This window comes from Mirounga angustirostris, unplaced genomic scaffold (assembly GCF_029215605.1).
Source record: "Mirounga angustirostris isolate CCGP_5_RB_7025 unplaced genomic scaffold, mMirAng1.0.hap1 SCAF_7, whole genome shotgun sequence".
Taxonomy (NCBI): domain Eukaryota; kingdom Metazoa; phylum Chordata; class Mammalia; order Carnivora; family Phocidae; genus Mirounga; species Mirounga angustirostris.
The window spans coordinates 85,815,814-85,843,004 of record NW_026991715.1 but is presented as its reverse complement, the minus strand read 5'-3'; the positions used below and the strand labels follow the sequence as shown (position 1 = coordinate 85,843,004).

General features: G+C 39.5%; 1 protein-coding gene across 8 annotated transcripts in view; it reads right to left on the bottom strand.

Moving 5' to 3' along the window:
* Positions 1–14,222: 14,222 nt before the first annotated feature.
* Positions 14,223–27,191, bottom strand: part of FER (FER tyrosine kinase) — a 423,881-nt gene continuing 410,912 nt past the window's right edge. For all 8 annotated transcript variants that reach the window (XM_064596457.1, XM_064596454.1, XM_064596453.1 and 5 more), the window contains 2 exons: positions 24,693–24,815; positions 14,223–23,511 (listed from right to left, as the gene is read on the bottom strand). In XM_064596457.1, coding sequence (XP_064452527.1) covers positions 23,366–23,511; positions 24,693–24,815 — 269 coding nt within the window. In that variant the 3' untranslated portion in view covers positions 14,223–23,365. The remainder of the gene's footprint in view (positions 23,512–24,692; positions 24,816–27,191) is intronic.

Genomic DNA, 27,191 nt, shown 5'->3' with positions numbered 1-27,191 from the left:
ATCTTTTCATGTACCTGTTGGCCATTTGCATATCTTCTTTGGAAAAATGTCTGTTCAGGTCCTTTAACCATTTTTAAATTTGATTTTTTTTTCTATTGAGTTTATGGGTTCTTTGTATATTTTTAATATTAGCTCCTTATTAGATATATAGTTTGCAAGCATTTTTTCCATCCTGTAGGCTGTCTTTTCATTTTGTTGATTTTTTTTTTTTTTGCTGTAAAGTTTTTAAATTTGATGTAGTCCTACTTGTTTATTTATTTTGTTGCTTTTGGTGTCATATCCAAAAAATCATTGCCAAGACCCATGTCAAGTAGATTTTTCCTATGTTTTCTTCTAGGAGTTTTATGGTTTACAGTTTTACATTTAAATCTTTAATGTTTTAAGTGAATTTTTGTGAGTGGTGTAAGATAAGGGTCTAGTTTCTATACCCAGTTTCCCAGCACCATTTACTGAAGAGACCATCTCTTTTCCATTGAGTATTCTTGGCTCCCTTTTCAAATATTAGTTGACTGCATATGCATGGATTTATTTCTGGACTCCTGATTCTGTTCTATTTGTGTGTCTGATTTTATGCCATTCCATGCAGTTTTGATTACTATAGCTTTATAATATAGCTTGAAATCAGGAAGTGCAATACCTCCCATTTTGTTGTTCTTTCTCAGGATTGTTTTGGCTATTAAGGGTCTTTTGTGGTTCCATATAAATTTTGGGATCAGGGGTACCCGGGTGGCACAGTCGGTTAAGCATCCAACTCTTCGTTTCCTCTCAGGTCTGATCTCAGGGTCTTGAGATCAAGCCCTGTGTAGGGCTCTGTGCTCAGCAGGGTGTCTGCTTGGGGTCCTCTCTCCTTCTTCCTCTGCCTCTCCCCACAGATGTTCTCTCTCTCTCACTGAAATACATAAATAAATCTTTTAAAAAAATTTTAGGATTGATTTTTCTTCTTGAATCTTGGAGGAATCTTGATAGAAATTGCATTGAATCTATAGATGGCTTTTTGTAGTTTTGACATTTTAATTATATTAATTTTTCTAATCCATGAACACAGGATGCCTTTCCACTTATTTGATTCTTGTATGTTAATTTTGTGTCCTGGAACTTTACTAAATTTATTGATTAGTTCTAACAGTTTTGTGGTAGAGTTTTCAGGATTTTCTATATATGAAATCATGTCTCTGCAAATGGAGACAATTTTCTTCCTTCCTGTCCAATTTTTATGACTCTCTTTTTCTTGCCTGATTGTTCTGGCTTAGACTTCCAATATTATGTTAAGTGGGAGTGGTGAGAGTGGGCATTCTTGTCTTGTTCCTGATCTATAGAGAAAAAGCTTTTAGCTTTTCACCATTGAGTATGAGGTTAGCTGTGAGCTTGTCATATATGGCCTTATTAAGTTGAGGTAATTTCTTTGTATACCTAATTTGTAAGAGTTTTTATCATAAATCGATGTTGATTTTGTCAAATGCTTTTTCTGCATCTGTTGAGATGATCATATGATCTTTCATTCTTTCAATCATGTATCACATTGATTGATTTGTCAATGTTGAAACATCCTTGCATCCCAGGGAAAATCCCATTTGGTTATGGTGAATGACCCTTTTAATGTGCTGTTGACGTCAGTTTGCTAGTATTTTTAGAATTTTTGCATCTGTATTCATCAGGGATATTTGTCTATGATTTTCTTTTCTGGTAGTATCCTTTTCAGGTTTTGGTATCAGGGTAATTTTGGCTTCATAAAATGAGTGTTTCCTCCTCTCTGATTTTTTGGGAAGAGTTTGAGAAGGATTAGCATTAATTATTCTTCAAATGTTTGCTAAAATTCGCCAGTGAAGTCATCTGGTCCTGGGCAGTGAGTGAATCTGTGACTTAAATTCCCTGTCCTAGCTGGGCAGCAGGATGGGTCCCAGGGCCTGCATGGCTCATCTTGCCAAATCAGGCAAGACTGTGCACTGAATTTCCTGCCCAGGCAGGGCCACCAGTGTTGCTCTGCAGATGGGGAAAGCCAGGGGTGTGCTCTTTGTTCAAGTGCCACTATAAGCAGGGCTGTTGGGTGGGCTGTATAGTTTCCTGTGTGTTGTGGTTAGGTTCCCTGGGGGTGGGGGGTGGGGTGGAGAGGTGGGTCTGAAGGCCGTATTCAGCAATGGGCAAGGCTATGAATTAGTTTCCCTGGCAGGGTAGAATAAGAGAACGGATCCTAAGGCTGGAAAGGCTCTTTGTTTACAGTCTTAACTCAAGCCAACCCATGGCAAGAACGGTGCTTTGCTTTCCAGATAACCAGCTCTGCCTTCTATACTTCCTGCTCAAGCATTGCTGGGTTAAGCAGCTTTCAGGTGTTCTAGCCAGGCTTTTTAGTCAGGTGAGGCCAGGAGCTACACTCAGAAGTGGGCTGGGCTATGAGTTATGTCTCGTGCCTGGGAGGGTCAGGAGGACCAGCTCTAAGAAGCTTTCCAGGTACTTCTGATCGGGCTTTCTGGTTGGGAGGGGCTGGGAGCTCCACTGAGATATGAGCTAGTCTATGAATTAGTTCCCCTGCCTGTGCGAAGCAGGAGAAACCTCCAAGCCTGGTAAGGCTCTTTGTTTGTGGTCTTAAGCTGACCCAATCCCCATGGACCCAGGTTGAATGGTGTCACTGGTTTTGCTCTGTGGATGATCAACTCTGCTTGCTATACTTTATAGCATTGCTGGGCTTTGCAGTTTCCAAGTATTCTCAATCACATTTTCTGATGGAAAGAGGCCCGGAGTTATACTCAGTAGTGGGTCTGGCTATGAATTAGTTTTGCTGACTGGGAAGGTAGGGAGGGCCAGCTCCGAGGAGCCTCTCATGTGTTCCCAATCTAGCTTTCTGGTCCGGAGGGGCCAGGCGCTACACCCAGCAGTGGGTGGAGCTATGAATTAGCTCCCCTGCCTATGCAAAGCAGGGGAACCCTCCAAGCCTGGTAAGGCTCTTTCTTTGTGGTCTTTATTCAAGCTGACCTATTCCCCAAGTTCTCTGGCCAAACAGTACCGCAGGTTTCGCTCTGCGGATGATCAGCTCTGCCCAGGATAATTCCCTGCTCTAGCATTGCTGGACTAAGCGGCTTCCAGGTGTTCCCAGTATGGCATTCTGGTTGGGAGGGGTGAGGGAGTGGCATTCAGCAGTGGGCTCGGGGCTATGAATTAGCTCTCCTGCCTGGGAGACTGCAGCAACTTTCCAGGTGCTCTGGCCAGGCATTCTGGTCAGGCCGGGCTGGGAGCTACACTCAGCAAAAGGCAAGGCAAGGCAGTCACTCAGCTCTCGCCTCCCTTGGCAGGGGCAGATTAGACACCAGGGCTAGCAGGGCTCTTCATCTGAGGACGTGAATCAGGCAGACCTGCACCCTCTTAAATTCCCTGGTCAGACTCTGGATGAACAAAGATGCCGATTTGGTATTACTACTTGGGCACTGCAGGTAGGAACTCAGTCTGCTAAGGTCAGAGTTTTGGTTGTTGCAAGTCTATCCCATTTTCTGATTCCCAGTGGTCAAGATCTGCAGGTTCTCCCTGTGGATGAGACTGGAGTCGGGGGGAGGGTTCCAAAAAAACGACCCACTGTGCTGGGGGAGCTAGATGTCCACCCTAGACTCTCTTTTCCTGCTGGAGGAACCAGAGGCTCAGGGGGGACCTCTCTGCATGGTGCTGTCCTGGCCTGGGGGAGGAGCAACAGTCAAGTATAGGCACTTCTCTTACCCATCGGATGCGGTCTTTGTCTCTGAGGCATGAGAGCTTCAGCCTTGCTTTCATATTGTAGGATTCTCTTAGTGGTGTCTTCTTGTGAGGAGGAGTGAAGTCAGAAATGATCTATGTCACCATATTGGTGACATCACTCCTTCCATCTAAAGTCTTGTATTGGGCTTTTTCTCACTTAGCATACCACATTTGCAAACAGGTTCTTTTGTGATCTTTTGCTTCGTTTCTATTGGAAAAATATCTAGAAGTGAATTTTCTGGGTCGTATTATCAGTATGTGTTTAAATTTAGAGGAAAAGACCAAAATGTTTTCTATGCCATTTTGCACCCCTGCCGGCAATATATGACACTTCCAGATGTTCAGCGTCCTTGCCAGGGGTGGTAATGTTTCACTTTCACCATTCTGCTGGCTCTGTAGTAGCATGCCTTTAAGGTTTTAATTTTTATTTCCTTGATGACAACATTGAGCATCTTCTTACGAGTTTATTGGTTGTGATTTTTCTTTGGTAAAATGTTCAAATTTTTGATTTTCTCCCAGTCTATCACTTGTCTTTTCATTTTATTATCTTTCAAAGAGCAAAATTTTCTAATTTTGAGATAGTCCAATTTATCTTTTTTTTTCTTTCATGGTTTGTGCTTTTTGTATTCTACTGAAAAATTCTTTAACTTAAGGTCACAATAATTTTCTCCTGTGTTTTCTTTTAGGATTTTTATAATTTTACTCTTCATGTATAGGTCTGTGATCCATTTAGAGTTAATTTTTATGTGGTGAGAGGTAATGGCAAAGGTTCACTTTTTTGCATATTTGATATTCTGGCAACATTTGTCAAAAGTCAGTTGATCATATATACTGTATGTGGGTCTATTTTGAAATTACAGTTTGATTCCATTGATTTATAGGTCTGTCTTTATGCAAATACCATATTGTTTTACTGTAGCTTTATATAGTAAATTAGGTAGTGTAAGTCTCCTACCTCCCTCTCTTTCTCTCTCTCTCCCTCCAAAATTCTTGGATATTCTAGGTCCATTGCTTTTACTCATAAATTATAGAATCAACTCAGCACTATTTAAAAGTGTCCTGCTTTAATTTCGATTGGAATTATATCAAATCTGGGAGATCATCTGGGGAGAATTGATATTTTAATATTGCTCATTCAATCCATGAGAATGATGTTTCTCCCCATTAATTTGTCAACAGTAACTTGTATTTTTTAGTGTGCAGTTCTTACATGATTTTGTTAAATTTATCCCTATTTCATGTTTTTTTGATACTATTATAGATGGTTTTGTGAGATTTCAGTTTTTTTTTAAAAGATGTACTTATTTTAGAGAGAGAGAGCTAATGCGCAAGTGAGTGAGCACAAGCACAAGTGGGAGGGGCAGAGGGAGAGGGAGAGAGAGTCTCAAGCAGACTCCATGCTGAGCATGGAGCCTGACGCAGGGTTCGATCTCCTGACCCCAAGATCACGACCTGAGCCAAAACCAAGAGTTGAACAGTCAAATGACTGGGCCACCAGGTGCCCCGAGATTTCAGTTTTTAATTGTTTGTTGTTAGAATATAGAACTAGATTGATTTTGTATGTTGGCCTTTTATCCTATGACCTTGTTAAACTCACTTCAGTTAATTAACTTCTCTAGTTTCTCAGGTATTATACATGCAGGGTCACGTTAATGCAAATAAAGATGATATTATTTTGTTCTCGGATATTACTTTTAATTCTTTTTCTTGCATTCTTGTACTGGCTATGGCTTCCAGTATAGTAATGAATAAAAATGGTGAGAGTGGATATCCTTGACTCACTCCCAATCTTAGGGGCAGAAACACTAATTTTTTAAATCATTAAATATGATAGTTGCAGATTTGTCATAGATGACCTTTATCAATTGAGGATATTCCCTTCTTATCCTAGTGTGTTGAGAATTTTTATCATCAGGAGATAGTGAATTTGTTAAATATCTTTCTGCATCCAATGAAATGAGCATATGGATTTTCCTTTTTGCTTTCATTTGTTTCATTACTTTTTTTTTTTTTTGACTGTAGTCCTGGGATAAAACCCATTTATTCAGAATTTATTATCGTTTTTACATACTGGTGGATTCGATTTGCTAATAACTTGTTGAGTTTTTGTATCTATGTTCCTGACTATTTCTTCTTGACTGAGCTTTCATATTTTTTTGTCTTTCAAGGAATTTGTTGAATTTAAATAAGTTGGTAATTATTAATAATATTTCCTTATTATTCTTGTAATGTGTACAGAGTCAGTGGGGTTGTACCCCTTTCTCATTTCCTCTAGTGGTCATCTGTATCTTCTTTTTTTCCCTTACTCAATCTGGTAGACCTTTGTTGATTTTATTAATCTTTTTAAGAAATTAGTATTTAGTTTCATTAGTTTTTCTCTTTTGTTTACCTGTTAATCTGTTTTATTGAGTTCTGTTCTTTATTATTTCTTTTTTTTTTAAAGATTTTATTTATTTATTTGAGAGAGAGAGAATGAGAGAGAGCACATGAGAGGGGGGAGGGGCAGAGGGAGAAGCAGACTCCCTGCCGAGCAGGGAGCCCGATGTGGAACTCGATCCTGGGACTCCAGGATCATGACCTGAGCCGAAGGCAGTCGCCCAACCAACTGAGCCACCCAGGCGCCCTGTTCTTTATTATTTCTTTCTATCACTTTCTCTTGGGTTTAATTTGCTTTTCTTTTTCCAACTTTAGATCATTAATCTGAAATCTTTCTTTTTCAGTAAAAGCTTTGAATGCTATAAATTTCCCTCTAAGCATTGCTTTAGGTGCATACCAGAAAATTTATTGTTTTGTTTTTCCAATTTCATTGAGTTTAGGGATGGGGTTTTCTCATCATTCCTGTCTCCACCCCAATGACAGACCTCCTACTCAGTGTAGGTGCTAGGGCATATAGGGGTTTCCTGCCTCAGAGACAGACAGCTTTTGTTTCTTGCTATAGAAATGTTTAATAACTAGGGCATGGGCAGGTTTCTTGTTTGTCCTTGAGCAGCTGCCAGTCGGGACCATGTCCTGATGAGCCAAGATCGAAGATTGACTTCTCTAGTACAATTGCTCCACTTTCAAATCTTGGCAGTTTTTTCATGTCTGTGTCACTCCCTCAGGTTTCCCATCTTCATGAATGTGTGGTAGATACACGTGGAAGAGATGGCAAGTGGGTGCAGATGCAGCTTGTGATTGGGACTCCCAAGACTGTCACAATATTTCACACTTTGCCTTTAATGATTTGTTATCATTTTAGTTGTTTTTCTATTTAATGGCCTTTATAATGGCTCTCCCTTCTTTCTGTGCTCTGCCAAAGGTGAAACAGTTTGTGTGTCCCTTGTCTCCTCAAAGGACCTGTTACTCTTTGCAGTTACCTCACTTGGTTATCTTGTGACATCAGCTCTCTGATGGTCTAAAAAAAATTAATGATTTTGTAGATTATTCGTTTTTTTTCCTCATTGTTTAGGGTGGGAGTGACATTTTCATGTGGCTTTCTACATCATAAGCAGAAGTAGAAGCCTCCAAAATTTTATTTTTGTGATTCATTCTTATTGATGCTAGAAGATGCAGTCTCCTTTTGATGAACATTTCAGGTTGTTTTTTTTTTTTTTTTCTGTCATAAGTGATGCTATTACAAACTTTATTTTAAATGTCTCCTGGTACACCTTTGCAAGTATTTCTATCAGACATAAACCTAGGAAAGGGATCGCTGAGTCATTTGGTACATGTTTGGCTTTTTACATTGAATTTTTGTTTTTTAAAGCTTTATTTATTTGAGAGAGAGACTGAGCACAAGCAGGGGAACAGTCAGAAGGAGAGGGAGAGTGACAAGCAGACTCCCCGCTGAGTGTGGAGCCTGATGTTGGGCTCGATCTCAGGACCCTGAGATCATGACCTGAGCCAAAGTCAGACACTTAACAGACTGAGCCACCTAGGTGCCCCATATATTGAAGTTTTTAATCCACTTTGAATTTGGTTTTTGAGTATATAGAATGTAAAGTAAGGGTTTAATAAGATTTTTTCCCCTCATGGATAACCTGATGTCCCTGCACAATATAATGAGTAGTCTGTTTTCTCCCTCACTGATCTGCATTACCACCTTTGCAATGTGTCAGCTATTTGCATTTGAGTTTAATTCGAGTCTTTCTGTTCTGGTTTATTTTTCTATTTGTTTCTCTGTGATAATACCATAGTGTAACTTTATGAAAAGTCTTGTAAAATAGGGCAAATCTCCATCTTTTGTACATCTTGATTTTTCCTTAGGAATGTCTTGGTTATTCTTGACCCTTTGTTCTTAAAAATTTAGAATTATCTTGTTAATTAATTAATTAATTATTTTATTTTATTTTATTTTTTTAAAGATTTTATTTATTTATTTGACAGAGAGAGACACAGCGAGAGAGGGAACACAAGCAGGGGGAGTGGGAGAGGGAGAAGCAGGCTCCCCGCAGAGCAGGGAGCCCAATGCGGGACTCGATCCCAGGACCGTGGGATCATGACCTGAGCTGAAGGCAGTCGCCCAACCAACTGAGCCACCCAGGCGCCCCTATCTTGTTAATTTATAAAAGGATGTTTACTGAACATGAATAATTAAAATTTTTTTGTAAATAAGTTAGAAAGAATTTATATTTTTACAATACTGAGTATTCCTTGCCATGAAAAGATATAACTCTCCATTTATTTGATGGTCTTCTTTAATGTTTTGAACTGTTAGGGGGCTAATGTCCATAGAGGGCTAGCACATTCCTCATTAGTTCATTCCTGGGTATTTTACAGTTTTTGTTGCTATTGAAATAACATTTTAAAAATATTCTCTTATCTTTTGACTGATGAACAATGTAATAATTTTTTTGATGTTGATCTTATCTCTAGAAATTTAGCTAGATTCTCTTACAATAATTTGTTAGTATTTGGGGGTTTGACATGTAAACAATCATATCATCTATGAATAATAACAATTATTTTCTTTTCAAATATGACACCCTGTTTCTTTTTCTTTGCTTTCTGTACTAGTTAGGATCTCCAGTACAAGGCTAAGTAGAAATGATGATAGATGTTGCCTTATTTTGTCTCTAATTTTAAAGGAAATACTTTTAATGTTTCACCAATGTTTACTGTGGGTTTGTGGGCTTTTTTTTTTTTTGGTAGATTCCTTTATTTTAAAGAAGTTGCGTTTTCTCTCCAGTTTACTGAAGAGAAAATGCAAGAGAAGAGCTTTTGACTGCCTGGCAGAATTTTATATGTTTTTTCGTATTTTCTCTGTTAATCTGATAATTTACATTAATAGATCTTATAAAATTAAACCACTTTCATTTTTAGAATAAATCTAATTCAAAATTGGTATCTCACATATTTTATTCATTGCTAGGGTAAGTTTGCCTTTACTTTGGGGGAGGTTCATTCATATTCATGGTGAAGACTGGCATGTAATTTTCTTGTACTTTTCTTGCTTTTTGTTTTCAAACTTATATTAGTTCATTAAGTAGATTGGAGAGTCTTCTTTTTTTTTTCCTTCTCTCTGGAAGAATTTGTAAGAGGAAATTATCCACTTCTTGAAAGCTTGTCGGATCACATCTAAAACTTGTACCTCTATGCTTGCTATTGTCTTTGTGAGAAGATTATTTTCTTACATATTCATTTTTTAAACTTTTTACTTTGAAATAATGATAGATTTACAAGAGGTTTCACAGAAATGGGTGGGGAAATCCTGTGTGTGCTTCCACTAGCCCCCCACAAGATATTGACATTGGTACAAGCTATAGGGTTTGTTCAGATTTCACCAAATTATCTAAGCACTCGTTCATGTGTTTGTGTGTGTGTGTAGCTCTCTGCAGTTTTATCATGAGTGAGGCTTGTGTAACTGCCACTATAATATGACAGTGAACAATACTATCCCCACAAGAATCCATTCTGTAACTCGATAGCCACACCCATCCTTTCTCTCTTTCCCTCCCTCCTGGCATCAGAATCTGTTCTCCATCTCTGTTATGTTATTTATTGAATGTTACACAAATGAAATCATGCAGTACGTATCCTTTTGAGATTGGCTTTCTACACTCGGCATAATTTTCTTGGGGTTCATTCAAGTTGTGTGTATCAATAATTCACTTTTTAATGCTGAGTAGTGCTTCATGGTATGGATACACCATGGTTTCCTAAACAGTTCACTAACTGAAGAACATTTGAGTAGTTTCCAGTATTTGGCTATTCAGAAAAAGGCTGTTATCAAATTAAGTGCACAAGGTTAAAATTTATTTTGAATGTTTCTGTGATCTTGAAGGTTTAAGGAAAACTGTTTTTATTAAAGATAATAGTGTACCTTACTAACATACTTCTAACATCTCTCTCCAAAGCCTGGGAAATTCATCCCTGAATACCTTATAGTGATTTGAACCATGTTAAAGGGTATTGTTATTAAATTCCTCCAGCCTTGTTTAAGTACTGAAAAATAAGCCACTATGAACATTTGCATACAAGTTTCTGCATGAAATAACTCTTCATTCACAGGGTTAAATGCCGTGGGAAGATTTTAAACTACTAATTTCTTTATTATAAAACTATTCTGAATATTTCTTCTTGAGTTAGCTTTTTTGGCAGGTTATGTTTTTTCTAGGAATTTGTCAATTTTGTTTAATTTTGTTTTCAAATTTATTAGCAAAAAGTTCATAGTATTCACTTATTTCCTTTATAGTCCCTTCTGTTTCAATGGTTATTTATATCTACTTTTTAATTCCTAAGATGTTTATTCTTTTTTCTTGGTCGTCCATTGTTTTTTGTTGTTGTTGTTTGTTTTTTGAAAATTTGTCCAGTTAAAGTCTTCCACTGCTCCTGGAGGGAAGTTCAGACAAGCCATATAACTCAGGGTTTTTCAACATGGCACTATTGACATTTTAGGGCAGGTAGTTCTTGAATGTGGGGGATGTCCAATGCACTGTAGGATGGATAGCAGCCACCTGGCCTTTACCTGATGGATGCCCATAGCACCTACCAGTTGTAACAACTACAAATGTCTGCAAACATTGTTAAATGTCTCCTGGAGGACAAAATTGCTTCCAGTTGAGAACAGCCACCGTGACTTTTATGTTCAGTCTTAGAAAACAAAGTTCTAGAATCACATTTTTTTAAACATTTAAGTTGAATGCCTAGCTCATGAATTTTCCACCCTTTTCATAATACAAAGTACTTCCCTTTTATTTTTGTTTGTTTTAGTTGTCAGGGAATTCAGTGAAATTTATTGCCTAATTGCTCTAATTAATGAATATCATATTTTGTTTCCTTTCTCTGCTCTTTATAATTGAATTGTTTTTATTTATAGATTTTTTTTCTTTTACCTTATGTTTGATCTTATATGACTTATTCTTTTACCTTATATGACCTTATATGACTTCTGGCCTTCCCACAATAGTATTGAGAAATACATATTTACAATACACCAATGATTATATACATGGGTCATCTGTTTTGGGGTAAAAAAATGTGAGGTAATATGGATATAGGACTCATTTTAAACAATGAGAAGAAGGAGGGAGAAGAGGAGAAAGAATGGGAGGGAACAATAAACTGAAGAAGGAGGAATGATACTGTAAGTCTGCTGGTCTCCCATTTGTAAGTTTCTATATGCATCAGAGCTACACAGAAGAGAGGATGGATTTAGTTTGAGCCAAAAAAAAAAAAAAATTAGTAGATAACCTGGTGAAGCAGATGGCTGCTGGTCTCCTTACTTGATGGAGATGAAAAGTAATAGTTCAACCATCACAGATGAGCTGTTCCCATCTCTGAATGGTATTCCATGGAAGACTAATGAAGTGTGCAGAGTCTGGGTTTGGGGACTGGCTGTGACAGGGGCTTCCCTGCTCAAGTCTGTAAGACTGTGAGGCTGATGGGACACCAGTGAGCAAATCTTCCTACTACCTCCTCATTCCCTTTCATAAGGCAAGGCATCATAAGTGTGTTCCTTTGAGTCCCACTGTGCTAGGATACTATGTCATAATAATTCCTTGGCATTTGGCAAGGATACAAGAGAAGACTTGCAAGCAGAGGGAAGGTCTTCAGGATATCTGGGAAAATTAGCTTAGAATGAAAACCCAATAGGCTTATTCACTGGCTTTTATCCAGGTCTAGAAGGAAACATTTGGGCTATGTGCATGCGTGTTTTGCAAGAAAGGGAAAGACCTTTCTGAATATGGAATAAGACCAAACCCTACTCAAAGGTGGGAGGTGGAGGTCAGAAGAGAGTAGCTTCTAAGGTAGTCAGTTCCCTGGCTCCCTGTGACATTTATTTTTCTATTAATTCTTGGCATTTATATTACTGTGATAGATCAATTAGCCTCTCACAATGTTCTAGTCCATTGACCTTACCATTTAACTATCTTATGGTGCTACTGTCACCATGGGAAGACTGCAAAAGAAACATTTATAATTTTGAATTACCTAGGTCCAGAGCTGGGGAAACATTCAAATGCTTAGTTTGGATAATCAGCAGCCCACTAGATGATGAAACCTTGAGGGAGTTTTCCTTTTTCTCATCACTCTTGAATTCTGACAGCTACACCATAAGAAGCAAAGGAACAGAACCCATCCTAAATTGTGCTGTTGTTCAGGGATTCCAAAATGACTCTGAGAAGACTCGGAAGATCACAGAATCTCAAAGTTGGAAGGGGCCTTACATTACAGATGGTTGTGTCAGTCAGGATCCTTGGCTGCAGGCAACAGACCTGGACTACAGATAATGTGGGCAGAAGGGAATTAGCTGGAAGAACATCGGAAAGCTCCAAGGTCAATGGGAGGCTGGAGAACAAAGCTTAGGAATGCAGAGAAACCAAGGGTGCTCTGCAGGGCCAGGAAGCTGGGGTTACAGCAATACTTTGCTAGGAGAAATACCCTCCAGCTGTTCCTTCTGTCCTTCAAGACTCAGTCCTGGTAGAAAGGATCTAATTGGCTAAATATGGATCCTTTGGCTTCTGCAGTGGGAGGGTCCCATCAGGATCACACCAAATACTGAAGAGGAAATTACCCTGTTGGAAATCAGAATGCTTTTAGGAAGGAAGAGTGGCTGATGGGAAGGGGGGAGGGGAGAAGAGGTGGGAGGTCGGGGGGAAGAAAAGAAAAAGTTGAATACTGGGTAATTCTTTAGTCCAACCTCATTTTACAGGTGAGGGAACTGTGGCTTGAAGAGTGAAATGGCTTGTTCAAGTTTACAAATGAGTGAGAGTCCAACAAGGGATGACAACCTGGTTTGCTAGCTCCCAGCTTGGTGCTTGAATCAACAGCAGATGCCTTTGGAAGCAGTGCCAATAGCCTCCCTCAGCTGTACTCACAAGAGTTTGGCCTAAGTGTGCTGGTCAGTCCAGTTGTATCAGATTTGAAGAGTTTAAAAAAACACTTCATTTGGACTCAGCTTTTAACCGAAGGCGCAACCATTGACACTTTTAACAGAAATGAGCTCTTACATTCATGTTTTTTTATAAGCCACATCATCACTGTCTGCCTGAAGAAATCATAAGCTAGAGAAGGATGGACAGTGAAGTGTGGTACTTGAAATAACATGAGAACTCCAGGGAATTTTACAGATGCCATTTATTCCCCACTGGGGAATGGGATTTCAGTCAGATGGCCAGCCTTCCTCGGTGATGGATGCAGCTGGTCTTAATTAATTGAAGCCAGGAAAAGCACAGGTTGTCAAGGATGCTGTGTCAGAAATCAAACCCACTGGAGATGGGGATGCAGTCCCAGACTGACAATTAAGAGCTGCCGTGAACAGGAATTCACCAAGGGCCCAGAAATGCAGAGCTCTGGTCTGAGTGCAGGGAGGTAGAAAAGATCTGGGTAGATGGGATTCGCCAGTCCCCAGAAGCTTGGGGGCTGTCCCACAAACCATAAACACATGTGATTTGGAGAGGGGGCAGTTGACTGTTCTAATCCAAGATCAGGGAGGAGGAAAAGACTTGGTTTAATGAGGGGAAACCTGTATAAATAACAGCTTGCTGTTTTAGAAGGATTATCGATTTGCTGACCGAAGGGTAAACAGAAATCCAGCGTCTTGGCTCGGTGACCAGCTCAGCCCTGCGCACCAGCCAGCCAAAGGCGCATGCCTACAACCGCGTGTTTCAGCCGCTTCCAGCTTCTCTTTCTAAACAGCCCTCTCCGCCACCTTTCTCCCCTAAATCCTTTTGTTATGTCTAAACAAATCCTGTTATGAAACAACAACAACAAAAAACCTGGCAAACAGCCAGTCCACACAGAGAAATGGGACTTGAATTACATTTCGGTTTTGATTTCCAAATAGAGGGAGCAGTGATTGGACTCCAAGCAACACACACCCATTATCATCAGAACTCATAAGCTTAATTACAGAGAAACTGAAAGCTAATAATTTTTTATGCACAGTTACATCCCTAGGAGGCCAGTTACCATGGAAATCTCTCCTTCCTTTTCTTCTACTTAGAGCGTATTTATATGGAAAAGGAAGTGAAATATAAACACGATGGAAAGATTAAACAAGACACGGCACAGTTTGCTACAAATACTTTACATTTATTATAAGAATACAGTAAAAAGAAAGGTTCTGCAGACCTATGAGTGGTAATTGGTCTATTGGAAAAGAAAAAGGCTATTCAAAAATGATCTAAGTTTACAAAAATGATGAAATAATGTTTAAAAAAATCAGAAAACAACTGAAAAACATTCTACAATGTTAGCCAGAGTTGAAAGTGTATTTCCTCTGAATGTAAAAACTAACAAATAAATAAGTGTTAAATACAGATCAGAGTTAAAAATGGTCAAAGACAGACAACTAACTGTTTTATATAGTTAGCTGTCATTCATTGTCAGACTTGTTTACAAAGCCAGATAAACTCACGAAAGGCCTTGTGTCTGTTTTACACTCAAATTTTTTTTATAAGAAGCACCCTATTTCCAGTGTTCCTTTTATCCACTTCACAAATAAATTATTTTAGAACAGCAACAAAAAAGATTAAAGGTGCTTTAACCTGATAATATTGGCACTAGAGTGAAACTTGGTAAACCACAGGAGTGTTTTGCTCAAAGTGATGCTTACAGATGGAACATCTATACCTTGGCGGGCTGAGAGCAGGCCCCACTCGTATCCCATCATCTCAAAATCATCTTCTATCAAAGGGAAGAGGAAACAACCCAGAAAATTGCATTTCTGCAACCACACACTGTGGACCCGTGCCAGGAAAATGGCAGTGTCCAAATCCAGTGGGCTACCCCCAGTCAAATGGCCTGGGCACCATTTGTATAGTTCATCTTTGCTTTCAATTTGCTTGGGTTCCTGAAGAAGTCAGGGCTGTTCCTGGGACTCTGACAGTTTAATTTTATTCTCCTGTGTTTATCTGGCTTTTCCTAACCCTATCTGGTTGTATGGCTATGACTTCAGAGAATTCCAACCTTCCAGGGTACTCACCAAGAACCCACCAAGAAAAACACACACAAAGAAAGCCATAACATAAAGTCAGAATTCACACCCCCACCAACCCCCATTAGACTCATGTTGCTTCATTAGGCCGTCTAATGTATTTAAACATAAATATAAAATCTGAAAATGTCTGACTAACAAAGCTGCTTCAGCGAGAAATCTCAGTACTCTCTGAAGGAAAATGCTGAAACAGACCATGAAAAGTGTGTGCTCCTGGCACGCACTGAGAGTCTGATTAGGTCACAGGATGGTCCTGGGGGACTGACGTTTCATATGGTGCAGTGGTGTTCATCAAGTGAAAGGGAGTTTCCTATCTTTGGCCACTTTGGTCACAAATGGAAATAACCAAGACCCTTCCCTACCAGCTCCCCTTTATCTGTGAATTTGATTTGATGCTCGGGGTTGGATTTAGAATTGTAGGGTTATAAAATACACTTGCTATGGGGAACCAGGTGAACTTCATGGAACTAATCTCTTTGACTCTAAAGCCAAAACAGTAAATCCCACTAAAACATGCATATTTTCTGTACATTGCAAGAAAGGCCTAGCACCTGAGGAAGAATTATAGTAAATAAGTTCACTTCTGTTGGAAATGGTCTTTTGCTTGAAGCTGAAGCAAAGCGATTCAGACTAGTAGGGGATGGGCCTTCAAAGCATCCCATAGTTACACTAGAAGAGGTCTGCTGTACTTTGGGTTAGGAGAAAACATTCACAGTCCTATTAAGCACGGTTCTGGGCACCATGCCCTTTGCATTCCCTTACAGCAGTCTGGCATTTCTTAAGAGCAGGCAGGCAAGTTTATTTCTACCTATCAAGTTATTTGTGAAAGGAAAATTCCTATAGAATAGGGTGTTTTGCTTTTTAATTTTTTCCCCTTCTGTGTTTAAAGAACAAAGGCATGGATTGGCGAGCTGGCAAAGACTGCAAGGATGGTCCTTTGCCTGGGATCTCGGTAATATCAGATTCCAGATCTCCTTTCAGACCCTAAAGTTTTGAATGTAGGGTACTTAGAAATTTGAGCCCCCATTTGGGGGGGGTTTAATCTTCATAAAGATTGTTCAGGCAACTCAAAAGACCCCAAGGTTGTATAATTTGACAAATGCTGTATGAAGAAAATATTAATCATGAGAGTTTGGACTCCTATACTTCGTTTTTCATACTCAAATTTTTGCTGCTCCAGTGTGGGAATTGGGATTTCTTTTTTATGGCCATCTTACACTTACTCTGTGTTGCTCAGAGCATTGACATTTCCCATTGATGTGTCCTATGCTTTCAAAATAAGGTATTCCTTCCTGGGACCAGATGGATTGCCTAGATGGGTGTGGTTTTTGCGAGGTTGTTTTAACTGAGCACGTAAGGGTGAAGTGGTGTTTCTGTTGTCTGATGACCAAAGTCTGGCTTCTTAGTATGTCATTTTAGAATCTGCTTTGGATAGCATCTACAGTGTGTTTATTCTGATATTAAAGATGTTCTTAGCAAATAGAAGAAGGGTGTGATGTTTGGCTTTTTAGGAAGGGTACTGCTTTGGGGGGAGTGTAGAGTAGAGCTGAGGTTTTAACAACGCGGTGCTGTTGGGTCTGTGTATCTAGGTAGGTTGGCTTATTCTGAACTTGTCTTCGTGTTTGCTACCCTCTTTTCTGAATCTATGGAGAAAGTCTTTAACATTGCACAGTTAAAAATAATTTTAGACATTTACTGATAGGGAATGTGCAGGAAACAACACAAAATATTGGCATGGAAGAGAGGAATGGTAAAACTGAGTTATGTCCAGGGGTTTAAGATAAAGCGGTCATTGCTAGTGTTTTGACATTTCTTTGGAGGTAGGTAGGTCACCTAATGAACTTACTTGGCCAAGTCGCAGCCTGCTTTCCTGGACACGCCTGCTCACAGTGGCCTTTGTGTCCTAGGAAAAATCTCCCAAGAGCCTCTATTGATAGTGTCACTCATCAAAGACATCTGCCACCTAATTGTCCTGTCTCTAGTGCAAGGACGGTAACAAAGCTGTATTCTAAGCTGTATGTACCACGGGCCGCTCCCAGAGGGGGCGTGCCCTTGGCCTCAGTAAATGGATGCCTGGGAGTTCCCTACAAGGCAGGGCCTCCTGAGCACCTGAGGAGAAACTCTTTGGTCTAGGGCCGTTAAGGACGCTACCAGATAAAAGCTGATGATAAAGGCTTTTCTGTTTTGTTAGAGTAAGGATTAAGTAGCTGCATATGAGAAAAGGAAATACCAACTGGAAATTAAAAAAACAAAAACAAGAAACAAAAACTAAACAGAAAAAGTAGCACCCCACACCATTCCCTGTCCCTGAGTGGTAGTTCAGGAAAAGCTTCCTGAATGACTAAAGCAGAGTGAAAACACACGATAAAATTCTGCTACCAGGGTCCTTACTATCACTTTGAACCTTACTTTGTAGAACCCTTGAATCTGCTGGTCTCCCTGGGAATGTGTGGGAAGACAGTTTAGAAATTCAGAAATGAATCTGTTTAGAATAAAATAAATATTCATGTTTGCTGGCAAGGAGGGAAGCTAAATCCATCTTCATGCTGCAGGCAGAGATACCTACTACAAGATTTCTTTAATAAAATAAAAAGTAGGAGCTTTCCCAGCAAATGTCCTCCAAGGCCGCCTACCCCACACTTGTGTGTGCTGCTTGGGGCACATGCCGAGCCTCCGTCATGTCTGCAGCCTTCGCGAAAAACTGAGCCGGGGGAATTTCATTGAGCAGTGGCCACCTCCTGAGATTATCAGGGGCATAAAAGAAAATCAAATCAGTATCCAATTCAGTGTCCTTTAAGAAATGCAAAGGCTCGAGAGGAATGTAATGTTTAATAACATGCAGCAGGAAGCTCCCCCAAACCCCCGTTTGAGGACCAGCGCTCTCTTACGGATGCTGCATTTCTTTGTCGGAAGGTAGCCTGGGGCGGCTTTGCGTGGGCACTGTCACTGCCCTGCCTGCCCGTCAGCCTTGGTCTCCAGAACCCCTGGCTCTGCCTTCTGCGTCTCCCCTCAGCTGTGCTGCACCACGACTAGCTTTCGGATGTTTCTAAGATTCTTTCCCCTCAAACATGACTAGTACAAAGACAAGAAACATTGCTGTTTAATTGGTATTTTCCTCCTTACCTGCTGAATTCCATGTTTCCCCCGAGTATAGCTCACCCCAGGAAGGTCCCTCTGGGCACGACTCCAGGAGCCAATTAGTTAACATTAGTCAGGAGGTGAAACAGGGCTGATCCAAGTGCTCTCATTGAGGAGACTACACCCTGGCTCAACTAAAGATTTCTAACAAAGTATGAATAATGAGGGACCTTAGTTTAAAAAAAATATCACATATAACTAATGCAAATGGAAAGAGATTTGGAGTTGTGTCTTTTAAATGTCTGAACATATATGCCCAGATCCTGGTCAGCAAGACAATGAGTGCAGGTGTGGTCCAGCAGCATCATCCCTGAGCCGTGGACAGAAAACTGCTCCAAAGGCAAGGGAGAGAGGTGTTTGGTTTGCTCACACTAAGGCCCACACACTGGCAGGTGACCTCTTTTGCTTCTTTGGCTTCCGTATCTTTTTCATTTTCTATCGGGAAGGATCTGGCCTGGAGGCACCAGTCTCCCTGGGCTTTCTAGTGACATTGTCCAAGCCTCTGTTCCACTTGAATTGTTCCATACTCTCAGTAGGGGCTGCATCATCCTGTCTTAGAATAACAGGTTCTTTGCTCTCTTGCCTTTGCAGATGCTCACCTCAGCTCCTTATTAACAGACAAACTAAAGGCTATGCTCATTACTTCTGTGCGGTTTAAAGTGACTGGAATTTAGTTCAGCAGGATTCTTCTACCACCCAAGACTCTCTGTCCTATTAGTGAGCTGAGTGAGTCTTGATGTCTATACGCAACAATTCAGAATTTAATCTTTGAATCATTATGAGGTGGTAGGCTGTTTTTCAAGGGGTAATAAATATTTCCTTGAATTGAATTATGACTGAGATAGTTTATACACTGTCTGCATTATAGCATTATTCTTTAAAGGAGAATTTTATGGGACTCTAAGACTATCAGTATCTCCTTCAAGTAGGTAATCTTGTACATGACTATTTTCTTTTGCAGGAATGAATATGCAATTCTGGATTCTCCCAAATAATACTGTATTCAGACTTGATGTGAAACTAATCAAAACAGAGAAAAATAAATAAAATTAAAATATTTAATAAAAAATTTCTGGTATGCATAAGCAAATCAGAGTTAGTAATAAAAGAGGTAACTTTATTTTAATGGTAAACTTTCATGCTAACTTAATAGTATAATGGAAATGTAATATAAACTCACTTTCATATAAAATCTTTGTTTCCATTTAATTAACATATTAATACATAAAGAAGATGTGTCTTTTTCAATGTTCGCCCCTTTGTTGTCCTGCTTATTTTCCGTTACTCTCTGTTTTGTGTGAAGGCTCTGACCTAAATACAAAAGTCGGTCTTTACAGGACAGTGCTTATGGACAATCAGTTCTGTTGGTAAGAAACTTCTAAAATATCAGTGGTGTGATCAAGGGAGTATGTGTAAAAAGAAGAGGGCTGAGGCAAACAGCCTCTGCAGAATATATAGATCTCACTTCAGAAAACCCCTGGCCACAAAATAGTGTCCACAGAGCATACTCCCCGAGGTTGTCAGGTGTACTCTGAGAACCACTGCTGGTCACAAGCAAGCCTGTGAAAGTGGAATGTCTGAGAGAACTCTGAATGACAGCAACGTGCTGTCACTGATTTTTGCATTGTAAGTGTTATGTTTATCCCCCTAACGAGATCCTCAGCGTGGGGCATATATCACAATGAAACAGTTTCTTCTTGACACAATCTCGCAGAGTTATTTTAGTGGTATTAGCCAAACTATATAAAACTATATGGCAAAACCGAAATACAACAGACAAGAAAACCGTACTGTGGCTTAAAGGAAATTAAACCTATTTCAATGACTAAACATTAGCTTTTCTTTTAAAAATAACCTTCAAATGAAAAACAGCTGTGAAATGTGTCCTGAACAATAGCTAATACAATTAGGCTCACGGTCTATACTGATCTGCTAGTAAGATGTTTCAGTAATATTGTATTTGCCATAAAATGATGAATTATGGATGAAGAACTTTATTGCCTATATTAAATTTGGGCAATGAGAGGGAAATGATTACATGAGACCTTTCACTGGGGACTCAGTGGTGGGATGGACTGAAATAAGGCATCTGGTTTTAAAAAGTTTAAACAAAACCTGCTAATCCTTTATTATTATTTTCCTGGAAGAGAAAGAATATATTGGCTTTGGGAAGTAACCTTAGATTGCATGGAATACGAAATTCATTTTAGGTTTCAAATATTGGCAATACATATTAATTTAACAGTAAAAGATTTCTGTTCTTGAAAATTGATGAACTACCTAAATATTTGTCATAATGGTTTGTTGGTGATTCAGGATCGAAAAATGCAGGTGAGTCAGGCTGCCTGGGCTTATCTCCCCCTCACCCCCACTTTGTACTCATAAATTTAAGGAAGTATGACAGGAACTGTATAGGAATGATAAATGCAACTCTTGGAAAATCCATTAGCAACACAGATTTGTGACCTGGCTTAATTACATCCAGTCTAGTGGCAATTTTGGTTACTGTCTTCTTACTAAACAAGTTATAAGGTTTTGTGCATTTCTAGAGCCTTCTTTCCCCACATCAACTTGCAAATTCAGAACAGTATTTATATGTGTGCTTTCTGGGTATGGATTAACCTCTTAAAGTACATAATTCCAATAATTATCAGTGACAGAAGGGATGAATAAATTATGCTCCAAGCACAACAAAATTAACAGTAAAAAATGGTTTGCATAAGTTTTTCTTAATGCATGTGCCTATATTAAAGTTAATACTCCATACAACTTATCCTGAAAGATTCCCAATGAGTTATTAATCCTGAACTATACTGCTGCCTGCTTTGGGACAAAGAATAAAATAGAATTTAAATGCTGCAGATGTCATGATGTTTTGAAAAGCTTCTTTAAGCACAGAGTTATGATATGAATTGCAAATTCTAACAGCCTGGATGAGTGAAATATCAATGCCATGTTCATTTTTTACACCAGAATGCAAAGATTAAGCTTCAGGTCTTGTTCACAAAATTAAAGCCAGAACCGTCATTCCCTCTCCTTGCTGAGAGCTTAGCGTTAAGGCTAATAAGTGATGAGGGGCTGTTTTCTTTAAACAAAGAATATTACGAAGAGGTTCATTTGGAAATACTGACAAAGGATAAAAATGTCGCATCTGACTCTTTTCCTTTGAAGGCTGGCAAGTGCCGGAAGACCATAGAACTTAATTAATGCGTCTGTCTTTGATTTAGCACGGTATAGGCCATCAAAAGAAGTTTTCATTTATTTACCATATTTGACAGAAGGGAAGACAATGCTGATTTTTTAAAAAGTTGCTTGGATATTGCAATATATTTTTGAGGGCAAGTTTACTTGGTTTTCATTTTAGTCTGGATGTAGTAATTATTAAATGTGTACAAAACTTGCAAGGAAGTTGAAATGATAGACATATCATTTGTTCTCTTCAGTATTATCCTTTATACTCTTTAGGGTACTGGGTGTGAGTTCTGTGCGATGGTATTCATAGGCAGCGAACAGCTGGAGAGGGCAGGAGGAATTTTCTATCCCATAAGCTCTTCTAACGGATATAACCAAACGATCACTAAGGTGCTATTTATCTGGACACAGGCCGGAGCACTTATTAAAAGCTCCCAAGCCACATTGACCCCTGAGCGTGACCATCTCCTACACACATATTTATCCTGAGAGGCAACTATATACAGAACATGGGGTAAGTTCCCTGGATGCAACTCAATAGAAATGAGTTGCAGCTCAACAGAATCCTACTTTTAACTCTGTGTTACATATGATTCACATGCAGCATCTCCAGAACTGTGCTCGCATACCTGTCAGCTAAGATGAGGATTTCCTGGTAGCAGTGTAAGGGTAAATGAAGGGGGAAAGTGGAAACAGGAGAGCTGTCCCGATATCTTCTTCAATAATGTTCACTTGACTTCTTTACTGTTCACTCCTGCTTGATGGTAGTGTGTGTGTGTGTGTGTGTGTGTGTAGGCACACGTGCATGTGTGTACACACATTAGTGTGTTGACAAACTAGAATCACAAAATTCTTTCAGCTCTGGAAAATGATACAAATAAAGGGCATTAAATACCGGGATGTCTCTTCTGAGGTGAAGGTACTTAAGCAAAAGTAGGCTGTTATTTCTGTGGACTTGGGCTTTGTAGTTCCGCTAAAACATTTTTTTGCTGCCATTAGGCTCTAACTGTGAACTTCCGAAAACATTTTAGAACTTTCCCTGTGAATTCAGACCGTAAGATAAAAGGTGTGTGTGTGTGTTTGTAAAGGCATAACTCTGATAAGAAGGCAGATTTTATATTTTCCTTCTCTTTCTCTAGCTGCTCCCTCTCCAGACCCCCCTCCCATTCAAAGCTTCCTTCTTGCTGGCACGGCTCTCAGAAAACACCCTTTAAGAGCTGCTGGTTCAACCCGAGGAGTGGGCTCTTTGAGGACATTCCATGCAGCACTGTCCGCTGCCCGGACCGAGGAGCAGGGCAACAGCTCCACCTTACTCATAATACAGGAGTGTGACGTTTCTCACACTGCACTTCTTTCTGGCAAGGAAGAAGAGAAAAACCCTACGAGGTCCAACTAATTCCCAGCATAAAATGATGTTTACAAACAGAATCTTGCCTTGGCAGAGCAAAAAGCCACCTTTGCTTGGAACGTGTCCCGCAGACAACGGCATTCCCAGCGCTGCTCCAGCACCGACGGGGGGGGGGTGGTCTGTGGCACATGACAGCTGACCGTGAACTGTGCCTCAAGTAGAAAACCTTGGAGACACATCAGTGGTCCTGGTGTGAAACAGATCTGATCGTCCCTCCCACTGAGAGGCTGTGCTTTTCTATTTACAATGGCCTGAAATGGCAGGATTGCTGGGGTGAGCTAGTAAAGCCCTTGGTAAGAGTGTCTGTTTCTGGAATACATTGGCCTTTGCTTTTTTTTTTTGTAAGTGGCACATACTTAAAAAAAACAGTTAATGACAAAAATCACCTTAGAAGACTGTTGCAGGTCATGTGGTATAAACTCATTGTTAACAAGAAGAACAGTGTCACTCTGTTGGAGGACCAGGTCCTAGAGGCTGCTGGCACTGCTCCATCACTGTGTGATTTTCCTCTTGATGACAGTGAGCTCTTTCTGAAGTTCACTGAACTTGGGGCGGTTTTCAGGTTTATAATCCCAGCACTTCGTCATAATTTTGAAAATGTCCTCTGGGCAATGCTGAGGGGCTGACATTCGGTACCCTGAAGACCCAAGAGGAACAGAACAGGGAGTTTAGAATGGAGATAAGATATAAATGTTCACACAGGGCATCATGCAGTTTGTAATCTTTGGTACCTTATGTTGTAGGTGTAATAGAAACCCAAAAAGCCCATTTCAGGGCAAATTGACTTCTGTTTTACAACTGATACAGAATTCAGTATTACAGAGCCATTGAATTACCTTCTAGCTTGAATAACTTATTTTTCATTTGCTCATTTGTCACAGAGTCTGAGGTAAGATAAATCACATACAAATGCATATTTTAGTTGCTCTAAGTATTTGCTTTTAGAATTCGCTTTTAGATGCTGTGGGCAGAGATTTTTTTTTAAAAAATCATCTATACAACCCAGGTTTTTGAAGACGAAGAGAGGATAAGGATTTTATAGGCACTAATTTAAAAGTGAAATGAAAATGAACAGGAATTTTACTCCTTGACAGCCCAAGAAGAATCGTTAACTCAGAGCTGTCTGACGGTGTGCTGGGCAGCGCGGGCGGGCCTGTGTGTGTTCCCGCAGGAAGTAAGATGGCGGTGAGGGGGAAGAAGGGGCTGCGAGTCCTCCTCCTGCACCCAGGTCTACAGCCAGCCTCCCCGAGAGGGGCCTCCCATGAGGGCATTACTGTGTCAAAAAGCATTCTCTGTGGTGAGCGCTGCAGACTACACCAGTGCATGCCAGTGGGCCACCAGCACCGACTGGCTCCTGTTTCTGATCTGGGAACAGCATATGGTGTCTTCAGAAATGTTACACAGTTTTCAAAAACTTCTCTCTGAAGTCCAACTACATTTCAATTTATAATACTATTAGTGGTGTTCATTTGGCATAGAACAAAAAATAGGAGGTTGAGGAACGCTACTCTCTTCCGCTTGAAGATAGTGCATGGCACAACCTTGCAGATGTCAGGCCAGGCAGGGGGGATAGAAGGAAAGCCTACAGCTCTCTTTTTAAACTGCTGGAATCTTTAAAAGTTTCTTTTGCTGTTGTTGGTTTTTGTTATGGAAGGGCCGCGCCACCCATGGGATGCAAGAGCAGATTGATCAACACCTCTGCTGTCTGCATACCCAAGTAGGATGTCCCCTCCTCCTGCCAGGAAATCCACAGACTCAGCATGAGCACCGCCCCTGGGGGCTGGATGTGAACACTGCTACCCCCCGTCTTTGGCTTACCTCTTTCCACTTGCTCCCGGGCTTGTTGATTTGTCATTCCAGGGTATGGGCAGACCCCTAAGCTGAATGTCTCCCAGAGGAGGATGCCAAAGCTCCACACGTCACTCTCAGAACTGTATCTCCCTGGAGGGCGAACAAAACCATAATCAGGTAAATGTGTAATAGGGGACCATTTCTGTTATGCATGCCTCTGTCAGTCCCATAATAGCTTATTTAAACTTACCGGTGGAATGCAATAATTAGTGATCTTATTTCTTCACTAGTTTTACTTTCCAGGACTACTAAATATTACCAACTAGATGAATAGGCTGCTGGTTTAACAAAATCAGCTTTCAAATCACTTTTCCCCCACCAAAAACAAATATCCAGCCAGCATGCAAGCTTACTTTCCCTGTGGTATCTAAATGAGATGGATGGTTTATATAAAAAAAAGATATAAATTTGTACACATCAATGCCTAGGAGATTAAAAAAGTTGGATTTCTGTAATTTTGTCTTCTGTCTGCATCATTTTCTTTCCATTAAAATTACAAACAAACTTAAAGCAATAATGAAAGTTTCTTAACTTCAATTTTTTACTTGTCACTGTTTACAGATATTCCTACATGCTTAAAGGTCTCATTTTCTCCACTGTTTCATTTATGGAAAATACATTTTTTTCCTCTGTATTTTGAATAGAGTAGAATTAACATAGCTGGCTGATAAGAACAACTTCTTTAAATTACATGGTGCCTTGTTTTGTCAAACTATCTTGGTGCACCTGTTTTACTGAGCTACATGAGCTAAGCTCTTTGGATTTTTTTTTTTTTTTTGGTAGTTTTCTAGGGAAGAGCAGAGATAAAAGCATAAGGTACCTTGTGGAGATGGATATGAAATTAAGGAGGGAAACAGAAAAATCCTTTCCATCCTCTAAGACGCTAAGAATTTAAAGATTTTCATAACATATTTTAATTTTATGTATAGAGCATATACTATCATAACTAAACCCCATTTGTAGTGGAATAAAAGGGTTCTTAAATGATTTCATTTCTATCCCCATTGTAAGCTACCCACCTCAACTCTGCCACTCCAGGATTATAAACACCTCTTGGCTAAAAACATCTTGTTAAAGTAAGATGGCTTTTTCTTTCTTGAACAAAGTAAAATGAGAATGAGAGTATGCCTGCACTTTGATAACTGCTGTGATGTCAAGAGTCTAGAGTGTAGTTGCTGATTATCCCCTCCAGCTGTGTGAATTAGCTTCCTTCTTACTAGACAGTAATTATGGAAATTCACTATGCTGTTTGGTAGCAAGATTAGTTTTCTTGTCTGCCTATCAACTCTTTTCATGTTTGCCATTCAGTAATTTAATACTTTGCATGGAAGTCATTCAATGACTACAAGTTAAGATTAATTCTTGAAGGAAGTCAAAGGCATACAGAGCCAAATACTTTGTTTTTTTGTAAGAGGATATAAGGGTAGAGATCAAGAAAGGCATGTTGCATACCAAGATCACACTCCAAAAGTGAAAGTTAATAACCTAATTCTATAACCGTGGCCTTGAACCTGGTTTTGCTGGATAATTTAAATTTTTAAAAAAATATTTTTAATTTATTTATCCACTTATTTTAATGAGGTATAATTGATACATATTATATCAGTTTCAGGTGTACAGCATAACAATTCAATATGTGTATGTATTGCAAAATGATCAATACAGTAAGTCTAATTGACATCCATCACCATACTTAGTTACAAAATTTCCTTGTGATGAAAACTTTAAAGATTAGCCGTTTTAGCCACTTTCAATATGTGCAATACAGTAGTATTAACTATAGTCACCATGTTGTGTTTTATATACCCACGATTTATTTATTTTGCAACTGGAAATTTATACCTTTTGACCCCCTTCACCCATTTTACCCATCCCCTACCTCTGGCAACCACCAATCTGTTCCCTGTATCTATGACCTTGGTTTTCTTTCTATTCTTTTCTCTTTTTTTAAGATTTCACATGAAAGTGAAATCATATGGTGTTTGTCTTTCTCTGACTTATTGCCTGTAGCATAATGAACTCGAGGTCCATCCATGTTGTCACAAATGGCAAGATACTATTTTTTATGGCTGAATAATATTCCATTGTATACCACATCCTCTTTATCCTTTTACCTGTCAGTGGGCACTTTGTTTACATGTCCTAGCTACTGTAAATAATGCTGCAATGAACACGGGGGTGCATATATCTCTTCGAGTTAGTGTTTTCCTTTTCTTCAAATAAATACCTAGAAGTGGAAATACTATATCATATGGTAGTTCTATTTTTATTTTTTTCAGGAATCATCATACAGTTTTCCATAGTGACTACACTATATTTCCACCAGCAGTGCACAAATGTTCCCTTTTTTCACATCCTAACAAGCATGTTATTTGTTATCTTTTTGATTATAGTCATTGTAACAGGTGTAAAGCCATCTCACTGTAGTTTTTTTTATACACTGATTACAGTGCCATTGACTATATT